The following is a 20,662-nucleotide window of genomic DNA, read 5'->3' on the forward strand; positions in this document are numbered from 1 at the left end:
ACTCACATCATTCTGTTAATTAGCCGTGTGACCTTGGGCAAGTCACTTAATCCCAATTGCCCTGCTTTACCCCCTGCAAAAAGCAAAAAACAAAACAAAAACAACCCCATCATTCTGCAGAGGCATCCACAAGATTTCCCTGATCTGCCAGAGGGCATCTTTAGCCAGCAAGGCTGAAGCAGCTCAGCTTGAGATGCTGAGACCCCTGGAAGCTCTTGTTTGTGGGTGGCAACGTTCTGACTGCCTCCAAACCTAGAGTGTTGCAGAGCCTTCTGAAAGAGATTCATAGTCACCCAGGCCCTCAGCAGAGCTGTCCACACAGGAGAAAAGCAAACAGATGAAGATTTCAGTATCTGTAGTCTGGGTTCTGATTCCAGAGAACCTGTAGGACTGGCCCATCAGCCCATAGATCTTGAACAAGACGAGGGTTTGTTTGGTTGATTTAAAAAATTTTTTAAATTCAGAACCTTGAAGACACCCAATAAAATGGACTTGTAGAACAGAAAAAGAGGGTGTTGTACCTGAAACTGAGTCCCTTATCTGTACCTTGCTTTCCTGTTAAATATATACAATTCAGCATGTGACTTTTGAAACTTGTCTTGCTTGTTTCTTCTGGTTTTTTCTGTGCTTTTAAAGAATGCCTAAGGAACCCTCTTTTTTCCCCACCAGAAACCTTGAAAAAAAACCCTACAAACCTTTTCCCAAAAAACTAAATCTTTGTAGCAAATATGTATCATCCAGCAACCTCCACTGTCTCTGAAATGACTGTTTCATTCTGCAGCTTAAGGCCTTACCCTCTCATCTGGAGGCTCCTTATGTATACTGGGAATTGTGGGTGGTGATTTCATTGAACACATTTGAACAAGACACTTTGGATGGGCTGCAGTTGAACAGGAGGAGAGTGGGCCGGATGGCCTTTGGGAAATTGCATAGTGCTTTTAATGGCCACCAAACAACTTTATGAAGCAAAGGCCCATCTTTTTAACATTAACAGTTCTCGGGAGATGCTGTGTTTATTAAAAGTGATAGATACAGAACTGAGATAGGCCCTGACCTCTAGACACTTGCATTCTATGGGGATGATCACAGAAGAGTAAGATCTGGGCATGTTCAAAATGAGCTCATGGTCATTTGGAAGGAGGTGCTGACAACTGGGGGAATCAGGAATGGCCTCTTGAAGGAGGTAGCATTTAAGCTGAGCCTTAATGGGAGCTAATGGTTCCAAGGGGCACAGGTCAGGAGGGAAAGGAATTGAGGTATAGGGACAGCATGTGCAAAGGCATGGAGGTGGGAGATTGGGTGTTGTGTATGGGAAACTTCAAGTCAGTCAGTGTGGTTGGAGGGTGGACTTGGGGGAAGTAACATGCAGTCAGCTTGGAAGGATTGGGTAGAAGCTTGTTGGGGGGCTCTAAATGCCAAGCGTGGGGGTATGTATGTTATATTCTAGAGGTAATGGGGAGCCACTAAAGGTCCTTGAGCAAGACGGGAGTGACATGATGACATGATCCTTTAAGAATGCCAGTTTGTCAGGGGTATTACTTGTTGACTGACTGAGGGATGGATCCTGAAAGCAGGGGGACAAGTTAGGAGGCTCTTGCAGCAGTCCAAGGTGAGAAGTGGTGAGGGCCTGGACTTTGGGTGATGGTGGGTTGAGTCATGAGGAGGAGCCGCGATGAGGTGGTGAGGAAGTAACATCACAAAGACTTAGCGCTTGGTGGGAGGGAGGGAGCAGGACGAGACAAGCATGATTCCACGGCTGCAGACGAGGTGACTGTCAGAATGGTGGTAGAACGGGGGGGGGGGGTTGGGGAATACATTGTGAGCCAACATCATGTTGAATGGGAGATGACAGGGAGGTGGAGAAGTCCAGAAGGAAGTTGGAGATCCAGGCCTGGAGCGTAATGGGCAGAGCCCTGACTCCAGAGGCCGGGGACCTTGCTCTGAAGCTTGCTGCTCTGTGTCTTGGGGCCAGTCATTTCACTTTTCTGGGCAGGCCTCAGACTCCTTCCTCTTCTGTAACACAGAAAAGGAGGGCCTTGTGTGCTTGAGCTTGGATGTCCCTCCCAAGTCTCTTTCTGTGTTCCTAAGATCTAAGCAGGGCAAAGGCTAGACCTTTAGATCTGGGAGTTACTCACACAGAGGGATATTACAGTTAGACCATTAGGGAAGGCCTAGGCTAGAGGCCTGGAGCACATCCCTGCCCAGGGAGCTGGACCCTGCAAGGGGTTGGGAGCAGGCTTACTCAGGTGGGAGGAGAGAGGATCTAGGAGAAGAGGGTGGCGACGACATTCAGTACTGCAGGAAGGCGAGGATGCCCATCCGGTGGGCAGGGAAGAGATTGTTGGTGATCTTGGAAGGACCTGTCTCGGTTCAATGGCAGGGACAGAAGCCAGATGACCAAGAGCGGAGGAGTGAGGAGAGAGTGAGCTGGGGAGGCAGCCAGTGCTTACTCAGCCTTTTCTCGTAGTTTGTCTGGGACAGGTAGAAGTGGTAGAGGACATTGACTCAGAGAGATGGTAGGACCAAATGTAATGATGTTGGAAGTCAGCAGGGAGGAAAGCCCAGTGTGTAAAGTGAGGTGGAAAATGAGGGCGGGGGGTCACACGAGCAACAAGACGGCAGATCTAAGACATGTTCTCTGATCCCCACGATCTCCCAAACAAAAGATATATGCCAAAGATAAAGCAGCCTCAGCTGTTTCCATGGTCTAGGACAGGGCTTCTTAAGTTTTTTTTTTCCCCTTGAGACCCCTTTTGGATTTCCAGCAGCCTTTGTTGGCATTGTGTGACCTGAGGGCATACGCAGTGCAGAGTGTTTATGCTTTGCCTTCAGAAACAAGGCTGCAGTGAAGTTGTAGGATGCAACACAGGCAAATGCTGCCAGAAACACCTTGGGTTCATTATGCATTTGGTTTTTAAAATTAATGTTTGGTCCTTGCGTGTTTAGAAACCTCTTACTGTTGCCCATATGGGATCACAACCCACAGTTTAAGATGCCCTGGCCTAGGACTCCCAAAATCCAAAAGAAGGTTAACTGGCTCCCCCTGCCAAAAAGAAACCACCCCAAACTGATATTCACTGCCCCGAGCTTGTTCAGTACCCCTCCTCCGCGTCTCATGCTACCAGAGGGAGGTGACACCAGGAGCCGCAAGGACCCCATGCACTTACATCAAAACCTACCCCTATACCCCACCCTCTCCTCTCTTTCCAGTACTATAGAGACCCTGGCTCCAAGATATAGAAGTTTACTCAGACCTTAACAGACAACTGGGCCACAGCTCTTCAGGATTGCAGCCCAGAAGCACCAACACTGGAAATCTCTGAACTGTCAGTGCTGGGCCATGGGTCTAAGGGACAAAGGGAATGACAGGGGAGGCTGCTAAGACAGGACTCCACCAAGCCTAAGGGAAAGAGCACAGCATCCTACTGGGGCTGTCTCTGACCACCCAGAAGTTGGTTGGGACAGAGCCCTAGGCTGGTGAATTGTGAATTACCCAGAAGGATGCTGCTATGCTTTGAGATTGAGTCCCCAAAGAAACCTAAATCAGAGGGGAAGGAATAAAAAGTGAGTCCTAAGGAAAGTTAGGGGGGAAGGACTGAACCTACTAAAGATTTCAAGAAGAAAACTCAGAGGCCTTGAATAAAAATAGAAATCAGCAGGACAAACAGCAACAGCAGAAGGAAATGTGGCTTACAGGTCTGGTAAACAATTTCAGGCATCAATAAATAAGAACTGTAAAGTGAAGGAGAATGATCCAGCGTTTGACGAGACAGGAGCCTGTGGATGTTGAGGAGAACATGGAGAAGAGAAATGAGGATTATGAGAGCAGAATGCATTTTCGGCACAGCAAAAATAATGAGCAGAATAGGAAAAACTTGTAATCAGTAAGGGCAAGCCTCACTAAAGGAAAAAAGAGAACAGTAGATTGGGAATGCAAATAGAAGTGATGGAGAGAGAAGAGAAGGAAAACCCCAAAACTAAAAGAAATACGCTCACCATGCAAGCACACGAGGCACATATCTCAAAGAAAGGACTCATAGAGACCACCTAAGGATCATAGGTCTTCCAGAAGAACGTGACGGGACCAGAAACCTTCACACCACCATGAAGGACGTAATAGAAATAAAGGAATATAAACTTCAGAAAGATAAACTGTCCAGACTAGCAGGAGACCAGATAGAGATGTTAAATAACCCAGTCTCAGAAAAGGGAATAGATCTAGCTGTACAGGAACCCCCACAATCAAACCAGACCCCCAAACTTACACTTGATGGATTCAGAAGAGAATTTTATCAAACTAAACTGAGAAAGAACTCTACCAGAATCTTTTTAAGAGACAAATATAGTTCTGATACCTAAACCAGGGAAAGATAAAACACAGAAAGAAAACTATGGGCCAATGTCATAAATGAACATTGATCCAGAAATTTTAAACAAAATCCCATCAGACTACAGCAGTTATCCAAGAAATCATTCACTATGGACAAGTGGGATTTTTACCAAGGATGCAAGGAGAGTTCAACACTGGGAAAACAATCAACATGATTTCACTAAAAAACAAACATCCCAAAACACACGATCATTTCAGTAAGCTACAGGAAAAGCCTTTGACAGAGTACAACAGTCTTATGTTTAAAACCCTACAAAATAGAGGCAGTGAGGGACATTTAAAAAATATCATCAAAAACATCTTTCTAGAACCAAAAACAAACCTCATATGTGGTGGGAATACATTAGAACCTTTTCCTATAAATATGAAAGTGAAGCAAGGATGCCTAATCTCCCCACTATTATTTGATATAGTTCTGAAAATGTTAGCAGTAGCAATAAGACAAGGGAAAGGAATGATAAAGGGAAGATATGATGATTTACTTGGAAAATCCCAGGGAATCGGCAACCACACTGAGACAATAATAGTATTAGCAAAGTTGCAGGCTACAGAATAAATCTTTAAAAATAAATATTCCTATATAATATCAAAATACAAAAAGCAATAATAGAAATGGAAATCCCATTCCAAATTACTACCAGATGCATAAAATATCTGGGGATCAGCCTCACAAAGCACATAAACACTTTTATAGATTCAGTTACAAAGTGTTCCTTAAAGAAATAAAGAACAATAAAAAGAAATAAATTAGATAAAATAATAATAAAACAAAAGAAATAAAATATATATGATATGTAAGTATATACAAATATGTAAAAATATGTAACGTATAAAAATATTAAAAATAAAAGAATAAGGAACAACCTAAATAACTAGAAGAATATTCAGTGTTCATGACAAGGCTGTGCCAATATAGTAAAAATGAAAATGCTGCCAAAATTAATTTAAACTTTTAATACCATACCAGTCACATTAGCAAGGGGATACTTTACATAGCTTGACAAAATAATTACAAAATTCATTTGGAAAAACAAAAGATCTAGAATTTCAAGACAATTGATGAAAAGAAGGAAAGCTGAAGGGGAAATAGCCACCTCCAGAGCTCAAACTAATATAAAGCACTAGTTATCAAAACCATCTGGTATTGGTTAAAGAATACAGAGATAGATCAGTGGAACAGACTAGACAAGGGAGATTGAGAAAGAATAGAACTCAGCTATCCAGTGTTTGATAAAGTGGAAAACCCGAGTTATGTAGGGAAAAACTCCCTGTTTGAGAAAAACTTCTGGGAAGTAGTTTGGTAGAAATTAGGCTTAGACTAATGCCTTACGTTGAATACTGCAATTCTAAATGCATACATTACCTTTACATTAAATATCACAGTATAAAAAATTAGAAGAGAAACACATCATATAGCTCTCACAGCTATGGGTAAGAGGTGTATTCTTAACCAAATGAGAGATAGACAGTTACAAAAGAAAATAGATAACTCTGATTACTTGAACCTGAAAAGCTTCTGCACAGACCACATTTGTGCATCTAAGATAAGAAGGGAAATCATTGAGGGGGAAAAAAAATCTTTGTTTCAGATTTCTCTGGTGAGGGTTTGATGTCTAAGACATATAAACAGTGAGTGTGGATAGATAGATAGATAGATAAGATAGTAGACAGACATCCAAGATACATCAACAATGAGTGTATGTGTATAGATAGATATCCAAGATATATAAACAATGAGTGTGTGTATATAGATAGACAAACTAATAGCCATTCTGGTCAGAGGATTTGAACAAAGAAGAACGGCAAAGTATTCGCAACCACATGAAGAAAGTATTCTAAATCACTAATGATAAGAGAAATGAAAATCAAAACAACCTTGTGATTTTACCTTTTTCCGCAGTTTGGCAAAATATGACCCAAAATGGCACTAGTTACTAATACATTGTTGGTAGAGCTGTGCAGTGATACAACCATTTTGGAAAACAATTTGGAACTATGCAAATAAAGTGACTAAAGCATATGTACCCTGGGAACCAGAGACTCCCTTAGTGGTCTTATATCCCGTCGGTGAGAAAAACGTCCCCATCTGTTCCAAAATATTTTTGAGGTAGCTGAGAATTTGGAAACAGAACAGATGATCATCAATTGGGTAATGACTAAAGAAATTGTAGTCTGAGTGTAATGGCTGTTTGTATGACTGTGCTGTAAGGAAGGATGTGTGTGAGGAATACAGAGAAGCGTGGAAAGAGCTATGAACTGATGCAGAGCCAAGAGAGCAGTACACACAGTAACAGCAGCAATATAAATGGAAAGGACAATGACACCAAAAAATCCAAAGTAGATGTACAAAATGATCATGGTCAAGTGGGACTTGGCTGAGAGAGGTGGCCCCTTCCTGGAGGTGGGAGATCCACAGTGTTACACATTGAACAGACTTTTGGACTTTTCAGTATATTGTCATATGGGATGGCTCTCAGGGAAGGCAAGGAGAGGGATAGATACATGAGACGCTGTGGTGACATAAAAAAGCATTTTTAAAAAGAAAGACAATTAGGAAGGGGCGGTATCCTGGAGGAGAGTTGGGAGATTCAATGTCCAGATAGAGGGGTTGGCTTTGGCCAGAAGAAAGGACTCTTCACTTTCTGAGCCTGGAGTAAGGAGGAGATAGTGTGGGGCCATTGAGGTTGAGCTGATTGGAAGCCAGAGCTGACTTGGGAAGGGGGATGCTTTGGGCAACTTCATTCATGGAACTCTGCCAAGGGGGAGGGAGGAGGTGAGGAGGGTATTGGTAGTTTGAGAAGAGAAGGTTTGGATTGAGAATTGATCAGGGAGCAATGAAAGGATGTTTGTGTGACTGTCTCCAGTGGCTTGCAGCTGCATGTGAACAGAAGAGGAGGAGGTCCATGGGGGGAGTGATCCAGGGCTTGGATTTGGAAGGGGGAATGTCTGGTGATGAAGGGGATGATGGGACTGGGGAGTCAGAAGTTGGGCTCAGTGTGAAGCTGAATGGGTTAACTAAAGGGTTGAGATTTTTGAAGGAAGGAAAAGGCTGGCCAGAGCAGGGTGATAGCAGTGACGACTTAGGGAAGCAGGGAGGGATGGGAAGATGGGCAGTTTGTGGTCAGATGGAGGAATTTCAAAATTGTGGATTGTGGAGGTAGAAAGCTTGTGCGTGATGGTGATGAGATCTGGTGTGTGGCCATCCCTGTGGTATGCCAAGGTGCAATAAAGATGCTGATTGTAGGAGGGAGGACAGGATGACTGGCCACAAGGCTTTGGAATACCACAGTCTTTGAAGAATGAAAGTTGTGGGCACCCCAAGGGTGGACATGAGGATGACTAGAGAAGTTGTCAGGACAGTTGTGTAGTGGGAGCAAGGGGATGCCAGTGTGCCACCCACATGATTCACGAGCACCCACCCAGGGGCAGGAGAGCTGGCAGAAAGTACGTTGGGGAGGATTTACAGCACAGGGACAGACAGGGCTCACATGGGGTGGGAAGGCGCGGATGGTTCGGGGCATGCTGCACGTGGATGAGACCTCTTCGGTTGGTCCCTTAATCATGCTGGGACTCAGTTTGTCCAAGCAGAATCTGAGGAGAGCCAACCCCATCGGACACAGGGATGTTGGGAGGAGCCAGTGGAGTAGTGAGTCCAGCCTGACTTGGCGTAACGCTGCTGGGGGGGCAGGCAGGCCTCACCTTGGGGGCCTCGTCTCCTGGGCTTGGGCTCTTCAGACCGTTATCACTGTTGATTTGGGAAGTGTACTGGGATTCCCAACAGACAGCAGGCACAGCCTCTGTCCTTTGGAAGCCCCACAGTCCCTGAGGTGTCGGCTCAGTTTTATACATGGTCTTTGCGGGATAGATCAGTGACTTGATAGATGTGGGCATTCCCTCCTCTAGCGCCTCCGTGCCACTCCCTCCCCAGACAGGCAGACCTGATGAGATCTTTGATGCCATTTGTCCTCTGCCAGTCACTGCTGGTAAAAGGCTCCCGACAACTTCCAGGCACCCACCACAAAGCTTTCCACTGCCCCTTGGGTAACTTGTGACCTTGATCTTCCCCCTGTGCACCTGCATGTGCGCGCACGTGCACACACACACACACAGAGCTAGAATCTTTGAAAAAATGATTGCAATTTAATTTTAAAAAATTAATATTTTTATACAATATCTTCTTCTTCAGACTTACCCAGAGAGCCATCTCTTTAAGCAAAGAATAAGAGAGAGATGGGGGAGTGGGGGTGGGGTGGAGAAAAACCAGTTCAAAACTAATGCCATTGAATTTTAAAACTAAGCTAAGTGCCCTGTGCCCAGAGGAACACTGGGTAAAGGGCTGAGCTGATTTGAATGGGTAGAATGAACAAGGGAAGGCTTCCTGGAAGAGATGAATTTTGTAATCAGTAGAAAGACCTGGAATGGAAGGGAGGAGAGTGGGAGGGGAGACGTGAGGGAGGGAAGGGAAGAGAGTGGTGGGGGGCAGAAGGAGAGGGAGGAAAATGGAGGAGACTGGGGAGGGAGAGGAGAGGGAGGGAAGGGAGGAGAGTGGGGGGAGGGAGGAAAGGGAAGAGTGGCAGGGGGAGAGAGGAGAGGGAGGGAAGGGGGGAGAGAGGGAAGGGAGGAGAATGGTGGGGGGGAGGGAGGAAGGGGAGGAGAGTGGGAGGGGCAGGGGGAGAGAGAGTCAGGAGGGGCACATCCCATGTAAGGGGAATGGTGTGTGGGAGGAAGGTGCCTAGCAACCACATAGATTTGGATCATTACTTTGCTCTGGTTGCAGGGGCTGGCCAGGATGTGGGCCGCAGTTGCATCCTTGTCTCCATCGCAGGCAAGAATGTCATGTTGGATTGTGGGATGCACATGGGCTACAATGATGATGTAAGTTCTCCAGAAGCCCTGGATGGTGGGGGGTTATTCAGAAGTGGGGAGCTCTCGAGGTGTGTCCAGAGAAGTTCCCAAACCTGAGGAGTAAATAAAGCTGCCTTTCCCCATCTTCCCCTTCCCCTCCTGCAAGAGCCTTCCCATTTGTGTGAGGATCTCCGTGGTCCTGGGTAGCCATAGTGAACCTTGTTCTGCCTTTTAATAGCCATTGGCAGCCAGGCCCCTGTCTTGGAGCCACCTGATTTCCCTCAGTGTGAGTCAGGAAGTAGGGGCCTGGCCTGGAAATGGTGCTGTGTGGGGAGCTGCCTTCAAGGAAGGGCAGGCCAGGCCTGGAAGCTGACTGGGAGACATTCTCCCTGGCTTGCTTACTTCTTGTGGGCTGCTTAAGGGGCAAATGAGCATTTGGTCTAAGTGCTGGACTGTAGTGCTTTGGTCTCGGCTCTGAGCTCTGGCCCCTGCTGTGAGGTCTGCCTCTGCATTGGCTCCCAGCGTGGGCTCCCTCCCTGCCCTGGGCTCCATGCCATGACCAGTTTGGGTTGGGGCTGGGCTTAGGACCTATCCTGTAGGGTCGAAGTAGCCCAGCCACATTAAATGAGGAATGTTCTGGGAGTTTGAAACTGCCTTTTTTTTTTTTTAAATAACCACAAACCTTTAGGCATAATGACTGGTTTGCAAGGTCACCTCAGAGCCCCAGAGTTGGCAGCATTTCTGCCCTTCACTTCTGAGCTCTTCACGGCTTTAAAAAATAAATGAAGTCAAGAGCTCCACGGGGCCTGGTCCAGTGGCCCAGCTCTGATGTCTGACGCCATTGTTCCAGCCCGGTCTGGTTCTGCTGTCTCCTGGGGCACCCTGGCTGTCAGTCCCCTGGGCCCTCCTACTGAATAACTGAGCCTCTTTCTGTCTTGCTTTTCCTTAGAGACGCTTTCCAGATTTCTCTTACATTACCCAGAATGGAAGGTTGACTGACTTTCTGGACTGTGTCATTATCAGGTAGGAGCCTCGATGGGGTTATTAGAAGTGAGAGAATATATTGGCATGGGAGAACCCAGCCCTGGGAGGCAGTCTCCCCTGGTCCTCCATCTCCACTGTGCTGAGACTTGCCAGGCTCGGCTCTGACCACTCCCACCAGACAGTAAAGCCCCTGGTGGCCTGCCTTCCCCCTGTGACTGGGCACAGCTGGATGGCTAACTCCCAGGGGCCAACCCAGGAGGTGAGCACGGGCTCAGGTCTGGCCTCCCAGCTGGGGGTGACAGGTCTGGGCCTGTGGACACCGCATTGTCCAACCAGGCTATGTCCTTCTGAGGCTCTTTCTGCCCTGGACCATGTTGCTTTTGATATCGTGAACCCCAGAGGCCTTGGGGTGTGGAAAGAGGCCTGACCTTGGAGGCCAGAGCCCATCTCTCCTGCTCACTTGACTTCTCTCTGATTCAGTTTCCTCATCTGTAAGATGAGGGAGTTAGGGTAGGTCACCTCTGAAGTCTCTTGCATCTCTAATCTCTGGTTCTTCAATTGAGATAAAAATGTGACTTGTTTGCCCAGTGGAGGATTTTAAGCAATCAAGTGACAGTCACAGCAGTCCGAAAGTCCCCACCCAGTAATAGTGTTGTCTGTGAGGGGCTGCTCACTAAACCGTAGGATGTCCCCTTGGACTGATTCCCCAAAATCCATAGTCCTCGCCTTTGAGTGTCATGGGGGGAGTTGGAACACACTCTAAACAGAGGGGAGAATGACTTTCATGGATCCTGAAGTCTGGGGAGTCACATCCTAGAGCAAACATTGAGTTGTTAAATGCCAGGGGGGCCAAGAAAGGGGATTGTTTGGAGAATTGAGCTGACCACTGTGGAAAGGGACTGGACTCTAGGCCCACACAGCTGGCAGCTTCAGGACTCCCACTCCAGGCCACTTTCTTTTCTTTTAAAAAATGTTCTTTATTGATAAATTATGTTTTAATGCAGCAGATAAACATAAACTCCCAAAGCAACCACAGTGTATACTTCCCGAAGACTGTTAAACCAAACAACAGGAAAGAGTGTTTATGTGGACAGCAGTGAATGCCCTTTTGTGATTTGCCACTTGTTAGAAGAGCAGATGTCCGGACATTTTAGCAAGAGAATCCAGCGTTGGCCATTGTCTTAGCCCAGCCTTGTCGCCATCCTGTCTTGTCCTGATTTGCATAGCAGCTGTGTTTCTTGTTCTCCTGGTCCTGCCATCTTCTCTCTGTACCACTTTATACACGTCTTCCTGTTGTGTTTGTCATTCTTGGTACCCCAGCCACTTCCACCTGGACCACTGTGGGGCCTTGCCTTACTTCAGTGAGATGGTGGGCTACGATGGACCCATCTACATGACTCATCCCACCAAGGCCATCTGCCCCATTCTGCTGGAGGACTACAGGAAGATCACTGTGGATAAGAAGGGGGAGACGAACTTCTTCACCTCCCAGATGATCAAGGACTGCATGAAGAAGGTCGTGGCCGTCCACCTCCACCAGACTGTCCAGGTCAGGGGGGAAGGCCCGGCACATCAGTGGCTGTAAGCTTCCCCTCTGGGAGCCAGCCAGCGTGTGCTTCACGGTGCCAGATAATTCAGTGCTTCTTAAACTGTGGGCGTGACCCCATAAGGACCCTAATGGATCCTGAAATCTGAGGTGGGTCATATCGGGGAGCAAACATTGAGCTGTTAAGTGCCAAGGGGACTGTTTGGGGGAGCCAAACTGGCGAGTCTGCCTACACAGCTGGCCTCCCACTCTAGGCCACTTTCCTTTTTGAAAAAAGATGTTCTTTGTTTATGAATTATGTTTTAAGAGCTTAAGAAGTGCTGGAGGGATTGTGAGTGGAAAAAGTGTAAGAAGGCCTGATTTCTAGCCTTGGCCCAGCCCATTGCAGGTACATTGGGTTAGGGATTCCAAAGCTGAAATACAGACAGCCTCTATTAGTGCAAATGAGTGAGCGCCAGCCTTAACCATGAGCCGAAACAGCAAACCCAGCTCTTGCTGCTGCATTTTGCTTCATGTGATGGAAGGTCCCAGTGGTTGTGGGGAAGCGGAATCTCGTCTTAGAGTTCTTTGAGGGCTTACTGTTTCGGCGACCATATTGTCCATCCCATCCTCCCTCCAGAACCAAACCAAATCCAAATTGTGACCCACCTGAAAAGGGCATCCAGCCCCTGCTTGAAGGCCTGCAGTTGAGGGAGCCTGTCCTTCTCGGGGCAGCCAGCTAGCACGCTAACAAGCTCCAACTGTTAGGAAGTTTGTAATGTCAGAACTAAATCTGTCTCCACACTGTCTGCTCACCCACTGTTTCTGGTTCTGCCCTCTGGAGCCCAGTGCTTGAAGACAGCCCCCTTGGCCTCCCTTTTATCCATCACCTCCTTAGGCCTTACCTTTTCTCTTTTGTAAATGCTGAAGTCTGCACCTCTGTTAAGAGCCTCCTGTTCAGATCCAGTGAGTCGGCACTGTCCTTCTTCTCAAATAGCTCCCAGTTTGAGTTGATGCTAACGCATATTGAGGAGCCTTACACCTTGGGCCGAGCTGCCCCAGCTGCCCAGGAGGAGAGGGGAGGGGAGAAGAGGGGAAGGGCCCATGACGTGCTGCCTGGGCTGGCTCAGGGGCTCTGTCTTGGGGATCTTTGGTCTGAGGATGTGGAAGGAAAGGGCCCATCGGTTTCCATCAAGGCTGGGGCTGGGCTAGACCAGGAGCTGTTTTTTCTTTTCCCTTTAAAACCTGGTGGCCATTCTGATGAGAACACTCCCTTTAGAGGGTAGAGGCATTTCTGGTCTCAGGCTGCTTTTCTGGCAAGCCTGAATTCGCAGTTGTGGCAGTGAGCAGAAATTGGACTTGTGCCTTCCTGGTCTCTGCCAGCTACCTGTGCTGCCCACCCCTGCCACCCTTGCTGCCCATTCTGCATTCCCTTCTGTCACTCACTGTGGGAATGAAAGCTGGCTTCTTCCCTCCGTAGGTGGATGATGAGCTGGAAATCAAGGCCTACTACGCGGGGCACGTGCTGGGTGCTGCCATGTTCCAGATCAAAGTTGGCTCTGAGTCTGCAGTTTACACAGTAAGACGCTTGGCCGCCCTGGGTGTGAGGGGGAGGTGGGGAGGGGGTGGCCAGAGATGTTCTCTAAATGGAAGGCTGATCTCTGCTTCCCTCTGGTTCTCTTGGCTAGGGTGATTATAATATGACTCCGGACCGGCACTTGGGGTAAGTGGGATGATGGGCTTCTGCTCACATGGAGGGTTTGCCAGCTTGGATTTTTTTCCATGTGGGAGCTTTGCATCAGGGATGCCTGTTAACCTGTGTGGGCGTGCGTGGCCGTGTATGTTCCCTGCATGGATGTCTGCTTTTGAGAGCCTCTCTTTTAGCTGTGATTCTACACCTGTTGGGATATATACCTCCCAGACCCTCCACCGGCAGAGGGGAAGGGGCCTTCTTCAGGCAGTTAGCCGCCCGGTTTGCATGCTGCCCCCTGGAGTGCCAACCCTGCTGCATAGATGCCCAGGGCGGGATTTGGGGGGCATCCCTTTTACCTATACTCTCTCGCTTGGGGGCATTTCATTTTGACCTTAAAGTAGCTCCACCAAGAGCTTTCATTTGCTAAGCTCGTCTCCATGGAGAACAGACAGCTTGAAAAGATTGATTGGGACTTAGAGCTTCTTAGGGTCCTAGAATTCAGGCTCAAAGGGACCTTTGGGGCATTGAATCCAGTCACCTTCTTAGGCACGGGTGAAGTGACTTGTCCAGGGTCACAAGCAGTGAGTGTCTGAATTGGGATTTGAACCCAAGGCTCCCTGACTCTAGGTCCAGTGTTCTCTCCATTGCACCTCATCAGAAGCCCCAGATAGGTGTTCATGGTTGCATCGCTGCCTGTGTTGAAGGTAGTGGCTGTTTGCCATCCTCACCACTGCCTAGAGAGCAGATGGGCCTTCCCTGCCTGGGAGCATGAGGTAGAAGTCAGAGCTTCCTGGGTGCTGGCGGGCCTGAGTGTGGACTGGAGCTGGGTGGGCCCTACTCGTGGTGGGAGCCTCACGGTGGCGGCCTGCCTCACCTTGCAGGGCTGCCTGGATCGATAAGTGCCGCCCCAACCTGCTCATCACCGAGTCGACTTACGCAACCACTATCCGAGACTCTAAGCGCTGTCGGGAGAGAGACTTCCTGAAGAAAGTCCATGAGACGGTGGAGAGGGGCGGAAAGGTAACGGGTGTCAGAAGCAGAGGCCAGTCAGTCAGGGAGCATTTATGAAGCGCTGTGGACCAGGTGCTGTGCTGTGCCTTGGGAATGCACCAGCACAGACAGTCCCTGCCCTTGAGCTTCTGTCCTCATTGGGGTAAGATGGCTCCTGAAACGGAGCTGTGAGGAGGGGAGGGAGAGGAGGCCACAGGTATGGGAGAGCAAGTGCTCTGGGCAGCCTGGGGAGGCCTGAGTGCGAGGGACAGTCCCTGTGGGACACAAGTCCCATTCATCCCCCAGCCTCTGGTCCGGCAGTCCAGGGGTTCCATTCGGCCTCTGATTGTTTTGTCTCTTCTTCTCTCCCCCATCCGCCTAGGCCCTGTCATTCCTCTGCTCAGTAAATCCCAGTGGCTTCGTCTTGCCTTCCAGACCAGAGACAAAGCCTGTTGTTTGGCATTCAGGGCTCTTTATAGCTCGACCTCTTCCTCTCAGTCCAGTCTCACGCTTTCCTCTACACGGACTTTACGATTCAGTGATGCTTGCCTATTTTGCTCTTCCTCTCGCTCTGGGGCGCCTCTCCGAGCCTTTGCACCAGCTGATCCTCACACCCGGGGTGTCCTCTCTCATCGGGCTTCTTTTAAGCCTCAGCTCAGTGGCCACATTTCTCTGCTGTGTTCTGACTTACTTGTGTTGTCTTTGCGGCTAGGATGTGAGCCCTGTGAGGGCGGGAACCATCTCCCCTTTTTCTTGGTGGAGCTTAATCCATTCTTGTTGATTGACGGATGGTGTGGCTTAGCCCTTTGAGGGCCAGGGCTGGACCCTGAAGAGCCAGTGACCCCAGTCCCAGATCTTGCTGATGCTCTTTTAAGCAACATCCTAGAATTTGCAGCTGGGAGGGGCCTTGTAGGTCAAGTGCAGCCCCCTCATTTTAAGAAGAGGGAAACTGAGGCCAGAGGCCAGGACTCCCCATCCAGCCTTCTTTCCCCTGCAGCATATCCTCTCTTAAATTGTCACTGAATTAGGAAAACCAGCTGAGAATGTCCTCTGAGACAATTGGCATTCTGGGAAAAGAAAATGAGGATTCCTTAGCACCCAGTCAGCAAGGCAGCTGCCCCCAGAGCCATGCTTTCCTTAGCAGAGCTGGGGGCTTCCTGACAGTGTCCATACAGAGAGCAGGGAGCGATGCCCACACACTGGTCATTCTCTTCTTCTTGAGGCAGTTAGACCTTTTCCTTGAAGCATGGGTGGGCTGGGATGATGGGAAGTGGGGGGTGAACAGTCAGAGGGCCTTGGAAAGGGCAGATGAAGCTGCTCCGGACTGATACTTGCGCCTGGGCCCTTCCTTCTGCAGGTCCTCATCCCTGTGTTTGCTCTGGGCCGGGCTCAGGAGCTCTGCATCTTGCTGGAAACGTTTTGGTAAGAGCTTGGCCTCTCATAAGAAGCCTGGCTGGGGGGAGGAGTCACTGGAGTGTCTCTGTCCTTAAATCCCTTGAAGACTGGTGCCCTTGCAGCTAAACATCTCTGTATGGCAGCTATTTCTCAGAGCCCCCACAGCCACCGCAGGCCCATCACAACACCCAGGCTGCAGCAGTGTGATGTGCCTTTCACTTTGGGGTTCTGCTCATGGTGGAAGGAAGTGGGGAGTGCAGGAGCTCAGCAGGGCTTTCTCAGTGATCCAGATCATTCAGACCAAGCATAAGAGTGTGTGAGCCAGCCGTCCAGGGCAGAGCTAGGCCCAGCGCTGCACTGAGCCTGCCCACCTAGTCCTTCTGGCACATTCACACAGGTCAGCCTGGGCCCACAGCAGGAGGTGGCTTATTGGGCCTGAGGTCCTCAGCAAGATCCCTCGCCCAAGCAGGCAGAGACTGGACATGGTGTGACAGCCACTGGCAGGCACTGATCACCTTCCCTTTCTCTTCCCATAGGGAAAGAATGAACCTGAAAGCCCCGATCTACTTCTCTACGGGTTTGACCGAGAAGGCCAATCACTACTACAAGCTCTTCATCACCTGGACCAATCAGAAGATCCGGAAAACATTTGTGCAGAGAAACATGTTTGAGTTCAAACACATCAAGGCTTTTGACCGAGCTTTTGCTGATAACCCTGGACCAATGGTATGGGAGGGTGAGGGTTCGCTGGGCCTGAAGCCCAAGCTGGGGCCCCTGCCTGTCAGGAGAGTCTGTGCTGCTGCCCACACTGGCACGCATTCACAGCAGTGCCACTGTGGGGCAGGGGCAGGAGGCAGGAGTGGGCTGGATAGCCTCAGCCGCTAGTGCTCCCAGAGAAAGCTCAATCAGAAACTGGCCTGATGGGAAAATCCATCTCTGGGCATATGTCCAAATCTTGTTTGGGGCATATGGTGATGCCCCTTTCTGGACTTTAGTTTTGAGGCCTGGTGTTTGCACTGTCAGGTGTGGGGAGGCTTCCATGATCAGGGGAGTGTTTGGTGGGGACCTGGGGAGTGCGTTTCACGGCTCTGGGCCCTGAGGGGCTCTGGCTGCAGGCTGGCATGGTCTACAAGGTTAGGGCCGGGGCTGCTTGGGTGTATGACACTGGCTCCTGGTGGGGCTCAGGCCCTCCTTTCTCTTGGCCCCTGTGCCTTCCGCTCCCTCTCCACAGCCAGCAGTACGAGGGCAGGCCCTTGTGGACCCTGTGACTTCCACTTCTCCTTTCTCCACCCAGGTTGTCTTTGCAACCCCAGGCATGCTGCATGCTGGGCAGTCCCTGCAGATCTTCAGGAAGTGGGCCGGGAATGAGAAGAACATGGTAAGGGGGCGGCTGTCACCTGGTGACCCGTGCTGGCTCTTGGGGCAGGAACTGCATTCCCTTGATCTTTCTGGTTATTTAAGGAAGAATTAAAGGGTGGGGCAGGGACAGCTGTCCTCCCCATGCAGGAAGGAGAAGAAGCCTTTAGCATTTCACATGTGCTGTGGACTCAGAGATGGGAAGGGGTGTGGAGGAGAGGGCTTGGGGCCCAGCTGTTTCTCTTTGGATGGGTGTGGCTGAGGATTACTCCTTTCTCCTTGATAGTATCATGCCTTAGAGCCAGGTCCTGGTGCCATCTGGTCTCCCAACTCCCCTTCACCCCCTCTTGCCCCCCAGCTGAGCTCTCTTCCAAGGAGCAGGGAGTGGAGCCCATCAGTACCCACCTCCCTTAGGGCCTCCCCTGCCTGGGACAGGAAGTCTGCTGGCTCCATGGTCCTGTGGGGAGGTCAGTCCTCACACTCTTTAGCAACACTTCCTACCTGCCCTTCACAGTGCCTTCTCTCTCGGGGAGGCCTTTACAACAGCATGTGAAGCAGCTCGGCCTGCCCAGACATGGTGCATTTAAAGTCTGTTATGTGAAATCGTGCTGCAAGGGCCCCAAAGGAGAGCCTTGCTGGTAGGCCTCACTGTCCGGTTTCTGGCTCCCAGGTCATCATGCCGGGCTACTGTGTGCAGGGGACAGTGGGCCACAAGATCCTGAGTGGGCAGAGGAAGCTGGAGATGGAAGGGAGGCAGATTGTAAGTCCCTCGAGCACTTGTTGGCGGGCCTGGGAGGGGGCAGCAGGGGGTTCCCATCAGGTGGCTAATTGGAGGTTGAGGGGCTGCATTCCAACCCTCTTGTTTGTACCTACTGAGAAAAGGCTCCCTCCTCGGTGGGTCTGATGGCCTGAGCTTTTCTTCAGCTGTGCCCACGTCTCGTCCAGTTACTCCCTGCTGTCTTTGAGCCTTCTTTGCTAAATTGCTGCGTCTTCCTGAGCGCCTCGTGCGGTTGGCAGGAGGCTCGTTGTGTGCCTAGAGGCGGCCCTCTCCTCCCACAGGGGTCCCCAAGGGCTACTCCCAGAAGCTCCTCTCCCTAGAAGCAGAGGCAGGGCTGGACCCCAACCCCGCCACACCCGCATGTGTCCATCGCGAGCCCTCTGTGGAAAGAGGGCTCACTTCCACCCCACAGGGCTCCACTCTCAGCCCCCGAGGTCCCTGGGCTCTCCTCCAGGCCTGTGGCCAGGCAAACAGCCCTGCCAGCCTGGAGTCAGTCCTGGGGCTGTACTGGAGGAGAGGCGCTGTCTCTGTAGCCAGCTCCTAAGGTTTGCACAGCTCCTCACATGCGTTACCTCGTTTGGTCCTTGATAGTCAAGGTGACGGGTGGTGCTGTTATCCCCGTTTTACAGATGAGGAAACTGAGGCCGTGCTGAAGTGACTTGGCTAGGGTCCCCTAAGTATCAGAGGCAGGATCTGAAGTCAGGTCTTCCTAATTCCCAAGCCTGGTGCTTTATCTTCAGCATGGCACAGCATCACGTGGGCAGCGGTGACCTCCTCAGCCGGCTGCTGGCAGGGTTGGGGATGGGGAGGTTTACCTGGCAAGTGGCTGCCGGGTTGGTGAATTCCGCCTGCTTGTCCCTCATCTGTGTGTGGGTCTCTCTTCCATCCACCCCCAGCTGGAGGTGAAGATGCAGGTGGAGTACATGTCCTTCAGCGCCCATGCCGATGCCAAGGGCATCATGCAGCTGGTCCGCCAGGCAGAGCCGGACAACGTGCTGCTGGTCCACGGGGAGGCCAAGAAGATGGAGTTCCTGAAGCAGAAGATAGAGCAGGAATTCCGTGTGTGGGGCTGGCCTTGGGGGGATGAGGGTGGCCGTGCTCACAGGGGCTCGGGGAGCTGGCCCTCCCTCCCTGATGGTGGTGAGGCAGGATTCATCAGTCTGGGATGGGGGCTTGGCTGTGCAGGCCTAGCCTGGAGGGAGGCCCCCTACGGTGTGGGGGGGCCTCTTCAGTGGCTTCTGGTCATTGTGGTTATTGCTGTGTCCCCCTCATTGGCCTTGGTGCAGGGGGATGGCCTTTCCAGGAGGCCTGAGAAGCATTGGGGACCCCCACCCCCCACCCCTGCAGCAGATTAGGAGAGCCTTCTGGGTGTGGGCTTGGGCTTGAGGTGTCCAGGAGAATGATCCAAGCTAGCCTCATGGCCTGTGGGCTCCTGGAGAGCAGGAGCTGGGGTGGGGCTTTGTCTTGGCAATGTTGGCAGGATGAGCGAGGAGGGGAGGCTGGGCCCACCTGGCAGCTGCAAGAATCTGGGTCACCTGTGCCAGGCTGCAGCCTCCTCGGCTGTTTTAATCCTGTGACATCATGCCTTTGTCAGATGTGAACTGTTACATGCCAGCCAACGGAGAGACAGTCACCCTGCTCACCCACCCCAACATCCCCGTGGGCATCTCGCTGGGCCTGCTGAAGAGGGAGATGGCCCTGGGTACTGTGCTGGAATGGGGGGTGGGGCACAGGAGGGAGGCCAGGGCTGAGCGTGATGGGGAGGGAAGAGGGGCCTGACAGAGGTGTCTGTGGTGACAGTCTCTCCCACCTTCCCTCCCACCAGGCCTGCTCCCTGACGCAAAGAAGCCCAAACTCATGCATGGCACCCTGATCATGAAGGACAATGTGAGTGGCCCTGTGGGAGGCCTCCCTGACCCATGCCTTCAACTTGGGGGAATGGGGGAAACTGAGGCCAGCTGTGATTCAGGGAGCTTCTTGGGTTGGGTGGACCTTTGGTAAGCTGGTGCCCGACTTAACTTGGGTCTTTCCCTACCCCTGTGGAAGGGGCAGGTCACCTGGTGAAGGGAGGGGTTGGGCAAGGTGCTTGGGGGTCCAGAAGGACTGTGACACTCCCTCCCTTCCCCCATCCTGCCAGAATTTCCGGCTGGTGTCGTCCGAGCAGGCCCTCAAGGAGCTGGGCCTAGCCGAACACCAGCTCCGCTTCACGTGCCGCGTGCACATCCATGACACACGCAAAGAACAGGAGACCGTGCTGCGTGTCTACAGTCACCTGAAGAGGTAGGGGTGCTGGGCCAGGCCCTGGGGCTGTGGGGGCCTGGGGGGAGGGAGCCTGCCTAGGCTTATCTCTGTCCTCTTAGCGTTCTGAAAGCTCACTCGGTCCAGCATCTGCCTGATGGCTCGGTTATGGTGGAGTCCATCCTCATTCAGGCCACCGCGCACTCGGAGGATCCAGGCACCAAAGTGCTGCTGGTCTCCTGGACCTACCAGGTGAGAAGCCCCAGCCCTCCCCCATGCATGTCCTGGTCCAGCTTTGTTTTGTAGGGCACCTCCTTTTCCATTTCTGTCCCTAGTTAAGTACCTTCTCTTTACCCAGTGTCTGTCCTCCTGGAGGTCGGGAGGGCAGCTGCCTTGTCCTTTCCTGGATGAGGAAACAGGCCCTGCTCCCAGCCCCACAGCAGCCAATGCAGAGATTGACAGCCTGGG

At 50.9% G+C, this 20,662-nt stretch overlaps 1 protein-coding gene across 5 annotated transcripts in view; it reads left to right on the plus strand.

The window, feature by feature from the left end:
• Positions 1–20,662, plus strand: part of INTS11 (integrator complex subunit 11) — a 28,332-nt gene that overhangs the window by 7,013 nt on the left and 657 nt on the right. For all 5 annotated transcript variants that reach the window (XM_069078983.1, XM_069078988.1, XM_069078985.1 and 2 more), the window contains exons 3-17: positions 9,168–9,265; positions 10,185–10,258; positions 11,540–11,768; positions 13,225–13,323; positions 13,433–13,467; positions 14,319–14,457; positions 15,785–15,849; positions 16,359–16,548; positions 17,117–17,200; positions 17,849–17,938; positions 18,853–19,015; positions 19,551–19,658; positions 19,782–19,843; positions 20,094–20,236; positions 20,317–20,446. In XM_069078983.1, coding sequence (XP_068935084.1) covers positions 9,168–9,265; positions 10,185–10,258; positions 11,540–11,768; positions 13,225–13,323; positions 13,433–13,467; positions 14,319–14,457; positions 15,785–15,849; positions 16,359–16,548; positions 17,117–17,200; positions 17,849–17,938; positions 18,853–19,015; positions 19,551–19,658; positions 19,782–19,843; positions 20,094–20,236; positions 20,317–20,446 — 1,709 coding nt within the window. The remainder of the gene's footprint in view (positions 1–9,167; positions 9,266–10,184; positions 10,259–11,539; positions 11,769–13,224; positions 13,324–13,432; positions 13,468–14,318; positions 14,458–15,784; positions 15,850–16,358; positions 16,549–17,116; positions 17,201–17,848; positions 17,939–18,852; positions 19,016–19,550; positions 19,659–19,781; positions 19,844–20,093; positions 20,237–20,316; positions 20,447–20,662) is intronic.

The sequence above is a fragment of the Petaurus breviceps genome, unplaced genomic scaffold (genome assembly GCF_028583685.1).
Source record: "Petaurus breviceps papuanus isolate PSGF00001 unplaced genomic scaffold, PetGlider_PUasm1.0 91041, whole genome shotgun sequence".
Taxonomy (NCBI): domain Eukaryota; kingdom Metazoa; phylum Chordata; class Mammalia; order Diprotodontia; family Petauridae; genus Petaurus; species Petaurus breviceps.